This window comes from Peromyscus leucopus, chromosome 2 (assembly GCF_004664715.2).
Source record: "Peromyscus leucopus breed LL Stock chromosome 2, UCI_PerLeu_2.1, whole genome shotgun sequence".
Lineage (NCBI taxonomy): Eukaryota > Metazoa > Chordata > Mammalia > Rodentia > Cricetidae > Peromyscus > Peromyscus leucopus.
Window position 1 is genome coordinate 150,130,362 of NC_051064.1, and position 14,721 is coordinate 150,145,082.

The window sequence follows — 14,721 nt, forward strand, 5'->3', positions numbered from 1 at the left end:
GGGCTGTTGTTTTGGTGGTAACCTTGCCTGTTGTGATGGGATGGGGCCTTGCTTTTGGATTGTGACAGCTACAAGGCTATACAAGGTGACGATGCCCACATGTCACACAGAGTCACAGCTACAGAGGACAGCCGCCTGAGATTGACCTTTCTCTTTAATGATTTCCAGCCTTCCTGGAGTTGACTATCTGGAATGTGACCTGGGGCAGACGGAGTTCACTCCTCCTGGCTGCATTGCCTTACTTAACATTACAGAAGCACTGCTGGGTATGTGTTACAGCTGTCAAGTGAGCGTAGCCACAGAGTTCTGCATCAGATGTCAAATAGGCAAAGATCTGCCTCTAGCTTCCACAACAAACTTGATTGAATGTGTTTTTATTTTAGGAAATGAACTATTTTATGTAAATTTTGTTAATGATTTATTTTTATTTTTTGTGCATTGGTGTTTTGCCTGCATGTATGTCATTTTGGGTTTTTGTTTGTTGTTTTTGTTTTTCGAGACAGGGTTTCTCTGTGTAGCTTTGTGCTTTTCCTGGAACTCACTCTGTAGCCCAGGCTGGCCTGGAACTCACAGAGATCCGCCTGCCCCTGCCTCCCAAGTGCTGGGATTAAAGGCATGCGCCGCCACCGCCACCGCCACCGACACCGCCACCCGGTGCCTGGCATATACCTCTGAGTGAGGGTGTCAGATCTCCTAGAACTGGAGTTACAGACAGTTGTGAGCTGCCGTGTGGGTGCTGGCAGTTGAACCCGGGCCCTCTGGAAGAGCAGCCAGTGCTCCTAACCTGTGAGCCGTCTTTAGCTCCTGTTTTGTATAAATTTCCCAATATGTCTCGCCCTAATAACGTCTGGGTGACCTGAACCGTGACCCAGTACTGTTGAACAGTCCACAGATGATATTTTTCCTGCATTCACCTGTAAATCCTTTTCCTGTTTCAAAGTGCAGATAGAATTTTTTTAGAATTATACACAAAATAAATGTGGTCGTCTTAGCCACTTCTGGTTGTATAATGCAGGGATGTTAAATCTGTTTATGGGGTTGTAGTTCTTGTTGCTATATCAGATTTTTGTTGTTGTTGTTGTTGTTGTTTTTTCGAGACAGGGTTTCTTTGTGTAGCTTTGCACCTTTCCTGGAACTCACTTGGTAGACCAGGCTGGCCTCAAACTCACAGAGATCCGCCTGCCTGTGCCTCCAGTGCTGGGATTAAAGGTGTGCACCACCACCGCCCGGCTCAGATTTTTTTATTATCGCCTAGTGAAGTGCTTCTCTTTACAGATCAACTCCACGACCAGCTCTTAGTTACTGTCTGGTCTAGTTCTGTCCCTGGGAATGTCCCTAGTTAGTCTTTCTTTTTTCCTAGTTAATCTTGTAAGCCAGTCACTCAGTACTGCATCTGGTTTGATTAGAATCTAGGTTATAGAATGTGTCAACTTAATCTCAGACCAAAGCTTGATGGGTAAAGGTGTAGAAATAACCGTCTTATTATTAAATAAGAAACACAGAGCCAATGCAGAGATGAAAGCCCAAGAGGTCAGAGCTGCAGCTATCCTCTTCAGCCAAGAGACATGACCGCCTCGTCACTGCCTTCTGTACAGACCTCCAGGTCTTCTATGGTTGGTATTGAGATTAAAGGCGTGTGTCTCCATGCTGGCTGTATCCTTGAACACACAGGGATCTACTAGCTCTGCCTACCAAGTGCTGGGATTAAAGGCGTACACCACCACCGCCCAGCTTTTGCTATGGCTCTAATAGCTCTGACCCCCGGGCAACTTTATTTATTAACATAAAAATCACATTTTAGTACAAATAAAATATCACCATATAAAGGCCCTGCCACACCAGCCTGAAGGTGGCTCTGCTCATGTGCGTCTGCCTGTGACCCCAGCACTCCCATGGCAATTTGGAAGGCAGAGGATAATCAGCTTGAACATTTCATATGCACATACAGGGAGAAAAATAACCTTAGTTTTCTTTGCGTAGCTAAGATGATTCCATTAAGTATTTGCATCCCATGTTTTTATCCACCTTGTTGAGGTAGGGTCCCTTATTTTTCTGTTGTGTTACTGCATATATCAAACTAGCTGGCCTGCAAGCTTTTAAGTGACCTCACCTAGCCACCTTTTATTGGTGAAATTATTAAGGCCACTCCACGTAGTTAAAAGGGAGGTTTATTAGTGGCGTAACTTACAAATGAAGGGATAGGTAGGTCGCAGGGTCTGGGGAAGGTGTGTCACAGTCCAGCGGTGTTCTCTGGAGAACTCTGCTCGGTCAACCTCCACCATCCAGGGTCCAGGAATAGAGAGGACAGCACCTCGGGATCTCGGGTCTTCAGGGCCCTCTCTTGGACCCGCCTTGTAGACGTGATAGTTACCAAAGCCTCAGTGGGGGTTGGAACTTCAGACCAAAGCTGGGATGGCTACCCACTACAACCTTTATTCTTGAGAATGCTAGGATGCCAGATGTGTGTCCCCACATTCTGGGCTCTGGGGACCGAGGTTTGATTTCAGGCTTGCATGACCAGCACCTTTACCCACTGAGCTCTCCATCCCACTGTGGGAGTTGTGTATTTTGGCTGCTGTGAACAGCACTGCTATGACAACAGTGGACAAGTACACAGTCGAGACCCTGCTCTCCGTTAAGTTGTGTGCCCAGATGTGCAGTTGCTAGGTCCTGTGATAGTCCTGTGTTCACTTTCTGAGAAGCCACCAGGTGTTTTCACAGTGGCTGTGCCATCTTTTAAGTTGCCACCGTCAGCGTTCAGGCTATTGATTTTCTTTGTTCTTGCCAGGGGTGGTGGTTTTGATTACAGACCACCAGGCAGGTGTGAAGCAGTGTTTTGTCCTTCTGTGACTATTAATACTGGGTGTCGTCTTCAGTGTTTACATTTTCAACGCTTATTGGCCACTTATATATCTGGAAAGAATGCCTGTTTAAGTCCTGGAGTTTTTAGTATTTTTTTGTTGTTTTGTTTTGTTTTGTTTTTGTATTTCAAAATATTTCTGTGTAGCCTTGGCTGTCCTGGAACTCACAGAAATCCACCTGTCTCTGTCTCCCAAGTGCTGGAATTACAGAAGTGTGCCACCATGCCCAGCCCGCTGTTTGGTTTTTAAACTTATTTTGTTTAAAATAAGTTTACACTCACTTTGTTTTGAGGAGTTGGGTGCAAGTGTCTACACACACACACACACACACACACACACACACACACACACACACAATACACACACACACACACACACACAGAAATCCAGTGACAACTTGTAGGGTCAGTCCTTTGTAAGGAGTCTTTCCTGTCCTGTCAGTCAGCTCCCAAATAATGATACGAACTTTTTTTTTTTTTTTTTTTTAAATCAAGACAGGGTTTCTCTGTGTGGTTTTGGAGCCTGTCCAGAATCTCGCTCTATAGACCAGGCTGGCCTCGAACTCCCAGAGGTCCACCTGCCTTTGCCTCCCTAGTGCTGGCATTAAAGGTGTGCACCACCAACACTCATCCTAAGATTTATTTTCAATTATGTGTATTCGGGGGAGGGTGGTTTGTGCACATGAGTGCAAATGTCCTTGGAGCCAGAAGAGGGCATCTGATTCTCCTGAAGCTGGAGTGAGAGGTGACTGTCAGCCTCCTGACACCAAACCCAGGTCCTCTGCCAGAGTGGTGTGTGCTCCTGCCCCTGGGCCATCTCACCAACCCTTGCTCTGGTTCTTTATTTCTTTTTGTCTTTTCTTTCCTTTGGGGGCATTAGGGCTCTTACTGTGTAGCTCTGGCTAGCCTGGAACTCACAGAGGTCCAGCTGCCTTGCCTCCCAAATACTGGGATTAAACGTATAAAGTACCACTTAGCCAGGGATTATTAAAGGTCATTAATTGAATTTTTGAAAGACTGTAAGCCCTAGAAGGTGGGGAGGTTCATGATTGTATCCCAGATACCTGGAACAAATGCAGCCATGTCAGAACATGATTGGTGCTGACTTACATATATGAAAGTGGGGTTGTCCTTGTATTAAATGGACTTCCAAAAACAAAATTGGGATGTTCTTGGTGGTTTGAGATTTCCTAAGATCTTTGTCAGGGTTGGCAATAACACAAAATCTTGGCCACTGTTTGTGGCCATGGCATGGTTGCTTTTGCTTGGCAGTGATGTAGATGGAACCCCTGTAGCAGCAGGTCTCAGACTGTAGGTCATGACTCCCATGGGGGTCACATACTGGATATTGATATTACGATTCATAACAGTAGCAAAATTACAGTTATGAAGTAGCAACAAAATCATGTTCTAGTTGGGGCTCACTACACCAGCATGAACTGTTTTACAGGGTCGCAGCATAGGGAGGTTGAGAACCACTGGTTAGAGCCTTCTGTGTTGGGCCAGTGCTTGGTCCCTGACCCCGTGTGTTATTCCCTAGGACCACCTTACACCCACCCGAGGAGGCCACAGAGGATGGTGTACTACGGGAAGACGAATTGTCATAATGACTATGAGAATTACATCGAAATAATAAAATACGTGTTCCGAGATTACAAGAGAGAGTCCCCACTTATCATCAACACAATGGGCTGGGTGAAAGGTGAGCCATGCACATGTGTTGCAGTGTAAGCTACCGTGAGTGCTGTGCAGGTGCACATTTACGGGGTGGTGCCCTGTGATATTTCCATACATGTGTCTGAGGACAGCCTTGAACTCGGAACCCTCCTCCCACGTCCGCCACAGTATAAAGGTTATAGGTATTTGTCCTTACTGTTCCTTTTATGTGTTGCTGGGCTTAAACCCAGGGCTTCCTGCATACCGAGGGAACACTCTACCAAGTGAGCCACAGCTCCGTTTCTGAGCTTTTGGGTTGTTGGTTATTTTTTAATCGATTGATTTTTTGTTTGTTTGAGACAGGGTTTCTCTGTGTAGCTTTGTGCCTTTCCTGGAACTCGCTTTGGACACCAGGCTGGCCTTGAACTCACAGAGATTCGCCTGCCTCTGCCTCCTGAGTGCTGGGATTAAAGGCGTGCGCCACCACCGCCCGGCAATCGATTGATTTTTGTGTGACTGTTTTGTCCAAACACTGTGTGCTGTGTGCCCTTGGAAGCCAGAAAAGGGCATCAGGTCTTGTCAGTTGTGTACACACTGCCTGGCCATGTCTCTCTATCTTGATTTGTTTGTTTTGTTTTGTTGGGGTTTTTTGTTTTGTTTGTTTTGTTTTGTTTTTTTCTGAGACAAGGTTTCTCTCTGTAACATCCCTGGCTGTCCTGGAACTCGCTCTTTAGCCCAGGCTGTCCTCAAACTCACGGAGATCTGCCTGCCTCTGCTTCCCAGATGCTGAGATTAGAGGCTTGTGCCACACCTGGCCCATGTCTTTAGCCCTTGCTACACACATTGTGCTTACAGTCTCTCTCCCACCGCAGACGACGGACTGCTGCTGCTGGTCGACCTGATCCGACTGTTGTCTCCCAACTATGTTGTTCAGTTGTCTACTGCCCGGGGACGCCTGATGCCCGCTCTGACCTCAGAATATGTGGAGCTCACAGATGGCCTGTATACAAAAAGCAAGATCAGAAGGAGACATCGAGGTTTTGAAATTGAAGAATTTGAAGACAGTTTGGAATTTACTGATGAAGAGAAAGACTCCAGTCCAGTTCCGGTCTTCACTGGACATAAGCTGATGTCTGTTCACTCAGAATTTTTATGTGATAAAAATGAAAAAAACAGGTAAGTACAGTGTCACTGGAGTAAAGCTTCCTGCAGTGAGCCAGGCATTGTCTGCTCACTTGTTTAGAAAACCGGTCATGGTGGCTCTTGCCCTTCATTATTGAACCTGGGAGGCAGGGCCAGGAATCATGAGTTCAAGGCCAGCTTGTTGTGAAGCCCTGTTGCTGTTCGAATCCTAGATGGTCTTTTAATGAAAAACTCAGAGCCAGATATCAGGGTGAAAGCTGAAAGATCAGAGAAACAGGACAGCCAGCCACTAGTTCTTACCTCTAGGAAACCCTCAACCTAAAGAGAATGAGTTCTCGCCGGGCGGTGGTGGTGCACGCCTTTAATCCCAGCACTCGGGAGGCAGAGGCAGGCGGATCTCTGTGAGTTCGAGGCCAGCCTGGTCTCCAAAGCGAGTTCCAGGAAAGGTGCAAAGCTACACAGAGAAACCCTGTCTTGAAAAACCAAAAAAAAAAAAAAAAAAAAAAAAAAGAGAATGAGTTCTCGTTTCCTGATGCCTTATATACCTTTCTCTGCCCAGACATCACTTCCTGGGATTAAAGGCGTGTGTGTGTGTGTGTGTGTGTGTGTGTGTGTGTGTGTGTGTGTGTGTGTGTTTGCGTGTTTGCGTGCGCGCGCGTGCCACCACTGCCTGCCTCTGTTTCCAGTGTGGCCTTGAACTCACAGAGATCCAGACGGATCTCTGCCTCCCTGAGTGATAGGATTAAGGGTGTGTGCCACCACTGCCTGACCTCAATGTCTAATCTAGTGGCTGGCTCTGTCCTCTGATCCTCAGGTAAGTTTATTAGGGTACACAATATATCACCACACCCTGTAAACAAAAAGGAGAGATAATACTCTTAAGATTTTTTTCCAGTTACCACTGCTATATGTTTAAAGGAGAATGATTCCTTGTAGGGGCATGGAGATGGGGCTTCCCACGCTAGTGACCAAGGGCTCAGTGCTGAGGGGTTGTTGGGCTTTCTGTTGTTTGGAGGACTGTGTCAAGGCAGGGTTTTAGGAGGGGAGAGAGCAGGGGAAGGGTTGACCATCAGACCAGGGTCTTGAACGTGCTAGCAGCTCTAACACTGAACCACATCTCCAGCACGAGGGTTGAGGCATCTGAAAGAACAAGGTCTAGTGTGCTGCCTATGTCACTGAGATGCTGTTCCCTTCTACCCCCAAGTGGGTTTGCTGTGTTCTCCACTCAACTTGCTCTGCTCTACCTTTCAGGGCCAAATACAACAAAATCTTCCGAGATCTGGCAGTGTTGGGTTACCTTAGCCAGCTGATGCCTCCTGTGCCAGGACCACTTAGTCCTCTGCACAGCCTCACACCCTATCAGGTAATCAGAGTGGTGGGAGAAACTGTCTGTTTACTGATACTTGAGGCCTCCTGTGTCCCGGGCGCTCTGCCTCCTCCTGTATATTGCTTCCCTAATTCTCAAAACGGCCCTGTGGTTTGGGTTCTGATATTATCCCCATTTTTCAGATGGGAAAACTAAGGAACAGTGAGGCTGGGTTACCTGGGAGAAGATGGAGAGCTGGCATTGGGTCCTTGGCTGGCAAGCTTAGTGTCTGGTATGGATTGTAGTTTCATGCCAGCTCTACGTTGCCTGATCTGTTGGCTGTCTCTCGTTTGCACTGTTACCTGCATGAGGGTAGTGCCTGATGTCTCAGGATGCTGTAGGGCTCCGTGAGCCTTCCTGGCGGTACCTGGTACATAGAGTAGCCTCCAGGGGACCTTGTTATTCCTGTTGGGTTCCAACACCAAAGTGTTTGGAACTTTGAGTCCAGGCTGCTGGGGATTGCTTTGGGGAATGCTCTATGATTGGGATCTAGGGTGGAGATGGTGAACACTGACCGCAGCAGGGCTTGTTTGGTGAGGGTGTTTGAGCCCAGAGCCTCTCCCGTGCTGTGTGCTGTGTGCTGTACGGAGACTTCTGTCCCGCCAGTCAGTTCCCAGAGAATCACACAGAGACTTAATCACTGTAAATGCTCGTGCCGATAGCTTAGATTGTCTCCAGCTCTTACAGCTTAACTTAACCCATTTCTATTCATCTATGTGCTGCCCCAAGGCTCATTTACCTCATCTGTGAACTTCCCATGTTGCTTCTGCTTCTGGCTCAAAATTCCTCAGATTCCACCTTCCTCCTTCCTGTCATTCTCTCTGCCCCGAAAATCCTGCCTAGTCATCAGCCAATCAGCTTTTATTTAGTTATTTGTTATGTATAATGTTCTGCCTATATACCAGAAGACGGCACTAGATCAAATGACAGATGGCTAGGAGCCACCATGTGGTTGCTGGGAATTGAACTCAGGTCCTCTGGAAGAGCGGCCAGTGCTCTTAACTTCCGAGCCATCTCTCCAGCCCCTCAGCTTTTTATTAACAATGAGAGCAACACGTCTTCACAGTGTCCAGAAGGATCATTCCACAGGACTAGGCTGACAGCAATCAGCCGAAGCTTCACCTGCATGTGCACACGTACTGTCTTAGGTACTTTTCTATTGCTATGACAGAACACCATGACAAGGCAGCTAATAGAAGAAAGGTTCATAGGACTGACTGCTGGGGAGGGTAGAGTCCAGGATGGCAGATCACAGGCATTGGTGGGAGGAGCGTCCCAGAACTCACTCACATCTGGATTCCCAGTAAGAGGCAAAGGCAAGCTGGGACCTGCAAGTCTTTGATTCCTTAAAGCCCACCCCACTGTGACACGCCTCTCCAAGGCCACACCTCCTAATCCTTCCCAAACAGTTCTACTAACTGGCGACCAAGCATTCAAACTTATGACCCTATGGGGGCCATTCTCATTCAAACACACACACACACACACACACACACACACACACACACACACACACACACACGGCAGCATTTTGGTTTTTAAACCGCACACCTCTGCACAGCAGAGCCGGAGCTCCCTGGGCTTTGACAGGAGAGAGCTGCGCTGGTGAAGACAGCTGCTCCTGGTGGTGACATAAGGAAAGTCCCCTGGTGTGTGTTGTGTGGAATGGCAGGTACTCGCGGCCTGAGCCCTGTCCTGCCATTCTAGAAGGCACCTTAGGAAACACTCAGGAGCATGGCTAAACATGAGGGTGATGGGTTTGGGTTTTTTTTTTGTTGTTGTTTTGTTTTGTTTTCTTTTGTTTTTACAAGACAGGATATCTCTGTGTAGCTTTGGTGCCTGTCCTGGATCTCGCTCTGTAGACCAGGCTGGCCTCAAACTCAGAGATCAGCCTGGCTCTGCCTCCCGAATGCTGGCATTAAAAGCGTGCACCACCACTGCCTGGTGCAGTGAGTTTGTTTTAAAAAAGAAAGAAAGCAAATTTCTAGTCAGCAAAACCCAGCTGGTAAATACTCCAAACAGCCAGAGGAAAAACTGGGCTGCGACTGGAATGGTGGCTCTGCCTGTCATTCTCCCGGTGGCTGCCAACACCTACGGGGAGATCCCTTCAGCTGCAACCTTAGTGTACTGTAATCTGTCGGCTTTTGTGACCCTCCACTTTACATATCCATATCTCCATGATTTCCTCGGCTGACGCCTGAACAGCTTTCCCCTAGTCAGTCAGTCTACCGAGAAATGTCCTGGAATACCACAGATGGACACTATTGCCAGGGCTTTTCCTCCCCTGCTGTGGTTTTGTTTGGAGTTGAGGAGAGAAGGGAATGAAGATCGTGTGGATGGAAGTTCAGAAAGGAGGGAACTACGTAACCCCGGCTGCCTTGAACTTCCGGTCCTCCTGCCTCTGCCTGCCATATGCCGTGAGAATAGGCATGTGCCAGCACACCAGTCTTCTGTGGAGCTAGGGATCAAACCCAGGGCTTCTGCATTTTCTGTCAGGACTCCGTCAACCAAGCCATCCCCTAGTTTGTGCTTTCACAACCCAGATTTTGGCTGGGTGTGATGGCACACGCCTGTGATCCCAGCACTGGCAAAGCAGAGACGAGATGGTCCCTGGGACTTGCTGGCCAGTCACTCTAGCCAGATCAGCGAGCGTCAGGTTTGCTGAGAACCCCTTTTTCTCAGAAAATACATTAAAGGGTAAAGTCTGGTGTGGTGGCATATTGGGTCTCTGCTTTGAGGCAGCCTAGGAACAAAACACCTGAAAAATAAAACAGTGTGGGGAGTGGTGGATGGGAAGATGCCTCACCTTACCTCCTGGCCTCCATATGTGAGTGCTCAAAAATACACTCAAGTGAGCACACGTGAACACACACAGAGAACACAGTTAAAGCGTCTCTAAGTCAGCCGTGTGGTCTGTGCCGTTAGCTCGGTGCTTAGGAGACTGAGGCAGTGGACTGCACGTTTGAGGTCCACTTGGTCTGCACAGAGTCCGTGTCTCGGGAGGAAGCCTCTCAGTAGAAGTGACTCAGGGAGATGAGCAGTTGCGGTTGATTCTCCAGGTCCCCTTCAGTGCAGTTGCCGTCCGGATCACTCATGCCGATGTGGCCCCTGCCCACATACTGTACGCGGTGAATGCCAGCTGGGTTGGCCTTTGCAAGATCCTGGATGATATGAAAGGATACACTCGGGGGCCCATCCTGCTTGCCCAGAACCCCATATGTGACTGTTTGGGCTTTGGTGAGTTGAGAATAAATGATGCCTTACCCTGTCCACTTCACTGCAGACCGCTGGTCTTGACCGGGTACCTGTACCTTGTCTTTGGGGAATTGATGTCTTTCTCTGTGCTTCTCCGTGTTACATTCCTTACCTTCATCACAACTATCCAAGGTCTTCTGTTGGCCTGTTTGGTCCCTCACAGCTGAACAGGGGGATGTCCAAAGAATTAAAAAATTACACTTTCTTAAGATTTTTTTATTTTTAGCTGGGCATGGTCCTTACTCCAGGAGAAACAGGCAGGTGGTTCTCTGTGACTTTCATTTTAATTATGTGGGCATGTGCATGAGGGCACACGCTCCTGGAGACCAGAGGTCTTGGGGTTGGATCCCTGGAGTTGGAGTTACAGCTGCCTGAAGTTGGTGCTAGGAACTGAACTTGGGTCCTGTGGAAGAGCAGCAAGCACTCTTACCCTGCTGAGCCATCTTGATACCCCTCAGTTACTGCTGCTCTTCGTATTCTGAGAGCAAAGCACTAGAAATTAAAACACCTTAATTTATTTCGTGTATGTGTTTGCCTGCATGTCTGTCTGCATCCTGTGCCTAGTGTTCTTAGAGGCCAGAGTAGGGCTTCAGATCCCATGGGAGCAGAGTTGTGAGCTACCATATGGGTTCTGGAAATGGCACCCAGTTCCTTTGCAAGAGCATCAGTTGGTCTTAACTGTTGAGCTGTCTCTTCAGCCCCAAAATAAAACTCTTAATGTCAAGATGAACCTCACTTTCTGTTGGTTGAAATGTGCACTGTCTGCAGAATGGCTGATGTTGCTCTGTATCTTCAAGGCATCTGCAGAGGCATTGACATGGACCAGCGGCTGTACCACATCCTCACCCCTTTGCCTCCAGAAGAGTTGAAAACTGTGAACTGTCTGCTGATTGGTGCCATTACTGTTCCACATTGTATTTTCAAGAACCAGGTGAGCCCACACAGGACAGTCCTGCGGGAAACCTGGGCAAGTGGAAATGAGCGGGTTGGGTGCATTAAGGCAACAGTTCCTTTATCTGGGAGACATACACTTTATTATGTGGTTTGAATTACATAAGATGGGATATTGGATGCCTCAAAAGGTTCAAGTCAGGATCTCAGTGTAGAGCCAGTAAAAAAAAAAAAAAGGAAAAGAAAAAGGCCTGGAGAGATGCTGCTCTTCCAGAGTTCTGGAGTTCAATTCTCTGCAACCCCATGGTGGCTCACAACCATCTCTAGTGGAATCTGATGACCTCTTTGGGCATAATGTTGTACATACAGATAGAGCACTCATATACATAAAATAAATAAATCTTTTTTTTTTTTTTTTTTAAATAAGGTGTCAGATGGTGGTGACACACACTTTTTTAATCCCACCACTCGGGAGACAGAGGCAGGCAGATCTCTGTGAGTTCAAGGCCAGCCTTGTCTGCAGACAAGAGATCCAGGACAGGTTCCAAAGCTACACAGGGAAACCCTGTCTCAGTAGGGGGGAAAAAGGCCTTTGAGGAACATCCTAAGTGTCTCAGGCTCCAGAGCCTGCTGCCCAGCTGTGTTCCTACTGGCGTCCAGTTGGGATAACCCGTCTGCTCCTTGAGGCTGTCTAGACAGGACCTATCTGTTTGTGTTTCCATTCTAGCCTGGGCTCGAAGGGACAATTCCTTACACCACCACGGATTATAACTTTAAACTTCCTGGAGCCTCGGAAAAAATTGGAGAAAGAGAGTATGCAAATGGATTTCTTGGGTACAGAGCCTATAAAAAAGGAAAATAAAGCCTTGCTACGGACAGAGACTTTCCTTCCTGGGATCCTTGTCCTCAAGCCCTGAGGCAGCAGACTGAGTGGGGCTTTGTGGCTGTGAGCAGCAAACTCATGTCCAGTGTTGATGAGACTGGAAAATGTGCTGCATACGACATAGCTTTTCTCTTCCTCTAAGACAGGGTCTCCTGTCTGTCATCCAAGTGTGGCATTACAGGCCTGTGTCACCACACCCGGCGTTCAGGCTTTTCTCCTAAGTTGTTTGATCTCAAACTTGGCCTGGACTTCTTCACAACTGGCCGTCCTGGGTGAGTGGAGCATTTCCTTCAGAGCTGCGGAGCGGCAAGGGAGGCTGTGCTCGTGGTCAGACAGGAAGTGCTCGGCCCTCTCTCTCACTTCGCGGCCCAAGGACCCGACTGTCGGACTCAAGATAAAATTTGGGAAACCAGGGTCACAAAAATGTGCGGCATCTGGGCAGTGGTGGCGCACGCTTTTGATCCCAGCCCTCGGGCGGGAGGCAGAGTCAGCTGGATCTCTGTGAGTTCGAGGCTAGTCTGGTCTACAGAGCAAGATCCAGGACAGGCACCAAAACTGCACAGAGAAACCCTGTCTCACACCACCCCACCCCACCCCCAAAAAAAGTGCCGCTAGCCAGGGCAGCAGGCTGACCCCGCAGTTGTCAGGGCAGCAGGCTGACCCCGCAGTTCTCAGGGCAGCAGGCTGACCCCACAGTTGTCAGGTGCGGTGCATAGCCGCCAAGGTCCTGGGCAGGCGGTGTGGACGGAGAGACTTTGAGCCACGCGGACCTCACCAGCGAGGGGAGAAGACTCCAATGCCTGATCCTTTGATGCCATTGAATCTCCAATCATGTTGTCAAGTGTTAGAGGATTATATTTGGTCTGTTAGTTTCTGGGTCATTCTAATCATGAGACTTTATGTTGAAGAAGTTGCTCTGACATCCAGAAAGCCTCCAGAAGGTTCCTTAAGTCTGGGAATGCTCTGACTGACTCCTGTTGAGGCTGGACACACTGCCATGGGGCCACCAGCCTATGAACAGACACATTTGTGCCTGGCTTGGACAAACCTTTGCTACCAGCGCTTTCTTCTAGGAACCAGGAGGCCACTGCAGGTACCATTTTTTCCTAGTGGATTTTGTAATTAGAAGTGACTGGGTCAGGTCACTTTTGTGGTTGAAAAACAGGCCACTGAGCAACTTCTCAAGTTGGCATGACCGACATGTCAGGACTCCACCTTCCAGTAGGATCATGTTCAAAGACCATTCGAGGCTGTGGAAGGTTTAATGTTTATGTTCATGTACACCATTGATTATCTACACCTTGTCTGTAACCATAGCACGCTGAGTGTTCCTGGTCTTGTCTGCTTGGCCCCATCTTTGGGACACTGCTGGGTGCCCTCGGCATTTGAAAAACCCATTAGGAGACAGAACTGCAGCAGCCAGCCACTTAACTCGCTGTCCCTTATTTATTTCTAACTTTAGCTTGTGTCTTTCTGTGTGGTGGGGAGGGGGCTCTTACCATGTTGCCCAAGCAGGTCTCTGGCTCCGTTGCTCTTCCTCTTCCGAATGCTGAGGTCACAGGTGCAGTGACCTAGCACCACCCCTCTTCCTGTGTTCCCCGGGTCTTCCTGTCTTCACAAGAATAAAGATCCTGAAATGCAGGTCTCCCTTTTGCATTTTTCATAAAGGTGTGCTTTTAGGTGACCTTCACTTATCAGTAGATACCCAGTGTGAGCAGTAGAGGGAGCTGTGGGCATTGGGCAGGGGGCTGGGAGGAGCAGTCATCTGGAACAGGATTACTGGAGAGAGGTCTTGCTGTGAAGCCCTGGCTTAGGTAAGACCTGCACCAAAGTGTCTTGTCCATGTGATTTTGGTGTCAGGGCATTTGGGGCAAGGAAGACATTGGACTCGATGCCATCTTTTTGGGGGGTTTGTTTTTGTTCTGAGACAGGATCTTGGCAATGAACAGTCTAAACTCAGACGCACGCACGATCCTCCTGCCTTAATTTCAAGGGCTGGGATTGCAGGTGTGTTTGGTGTAACAGACACTTGTCTTCAGTGACTCTTCTGGTGTGGCCTGTCTGAAAGGCGAGCATCAAGGTTTTGTCCCTCCTGAAGGCTGGGAATGGTGTGAACATAAATGTCAGGACACAATTCTCTGTCAGGCTTCCCTTCAGTCCAGTCCTGTTGCCGTGTGTCTTTGTGAAAGTGCACTGATAAGAAGCTACATCTTCAAAAGCCCCAGCGTACTGCTTTTAAAATTGTCTATGCCCGTGTAGAAAACAGCCCTTCAGTGCCCACTGCGTAGGTGGCACTGAATCTTGTGAACATCACATCTGACTCTTGAGTTTAAAAATAATTCCCCACTGTGTGTGATTTCTGCCATCTCCTTTTGCTATGAACTTGATCATTAAAATTTTTGAGAACATCATTTTATGTACTTTCAGTGTGTAAGAGATTTTATTCCAGGTGATTATTTCCTTATTTAACTTTATTTGATTCTTGTTTTTTGTGACAGGATTTCTCTGTAGCCCTGGTAATTATTCAATTTTATTTGTTTGTTTGTTTATTTTTTGATATTTTCAAGACAGGGTTTCTCTGTGTAGCTCTGGCTGGCCTCAGACTTAGAGATCCTCCAGCCTTTGTCTCTGCCTCCCGAGCACTGAGATTAAAGCGTGCTCTACCAC

General features: G+C 48.0%; 1 protein-coding gene across 2 annotated transcripts in view; it reads left to right on the forward strand.

Moving 5' to 3' along the window:
• Nol9 (nucleolar protein 9) overlaps positions 1 to 14,475 on the forward strand; it is a 22,124-nt gene extending 7,649 nt beyond the window's left edge. For both annotated transcript variants that reach the window (XM_028883093.2, XM_028883094.2), the window contains exons 6-12: positions 169 to 266; positions 4,401 to 4,562; positions 5,389 to 5,692; positions 6,911 to 7,022; positions 10,085 to 10,262; positions 11,078 to 11,211; positions 11,899 to 14,475. In XM_028883093.2, coding sequence (XP_028738926.1) covers positions 169 to 266; positions 4,401 to 4,562; positions 5,389 to 5,692; positions 6,911 to 7,022; positions 10,085 to 10,262; positions 11,078 to 11,211; positions 11,899 to 12,033 — 1,123 coding nt within the window. In that variant the 3' untranslated portion in view covers positions 12,034 to 14,475. The remainder of the gene's footprint in view (positions 1 to 168; positions 267 to 4,400; positions 4,563 to 5,388; positions 5,693 to 6,910; positions 7,023 to 10,084; positions 10,263 to 11,077; positions 11,212 to 11,898) is intronic.
• Positions 14,476 to 14,721: the final 246 nt, after the last annotated feature.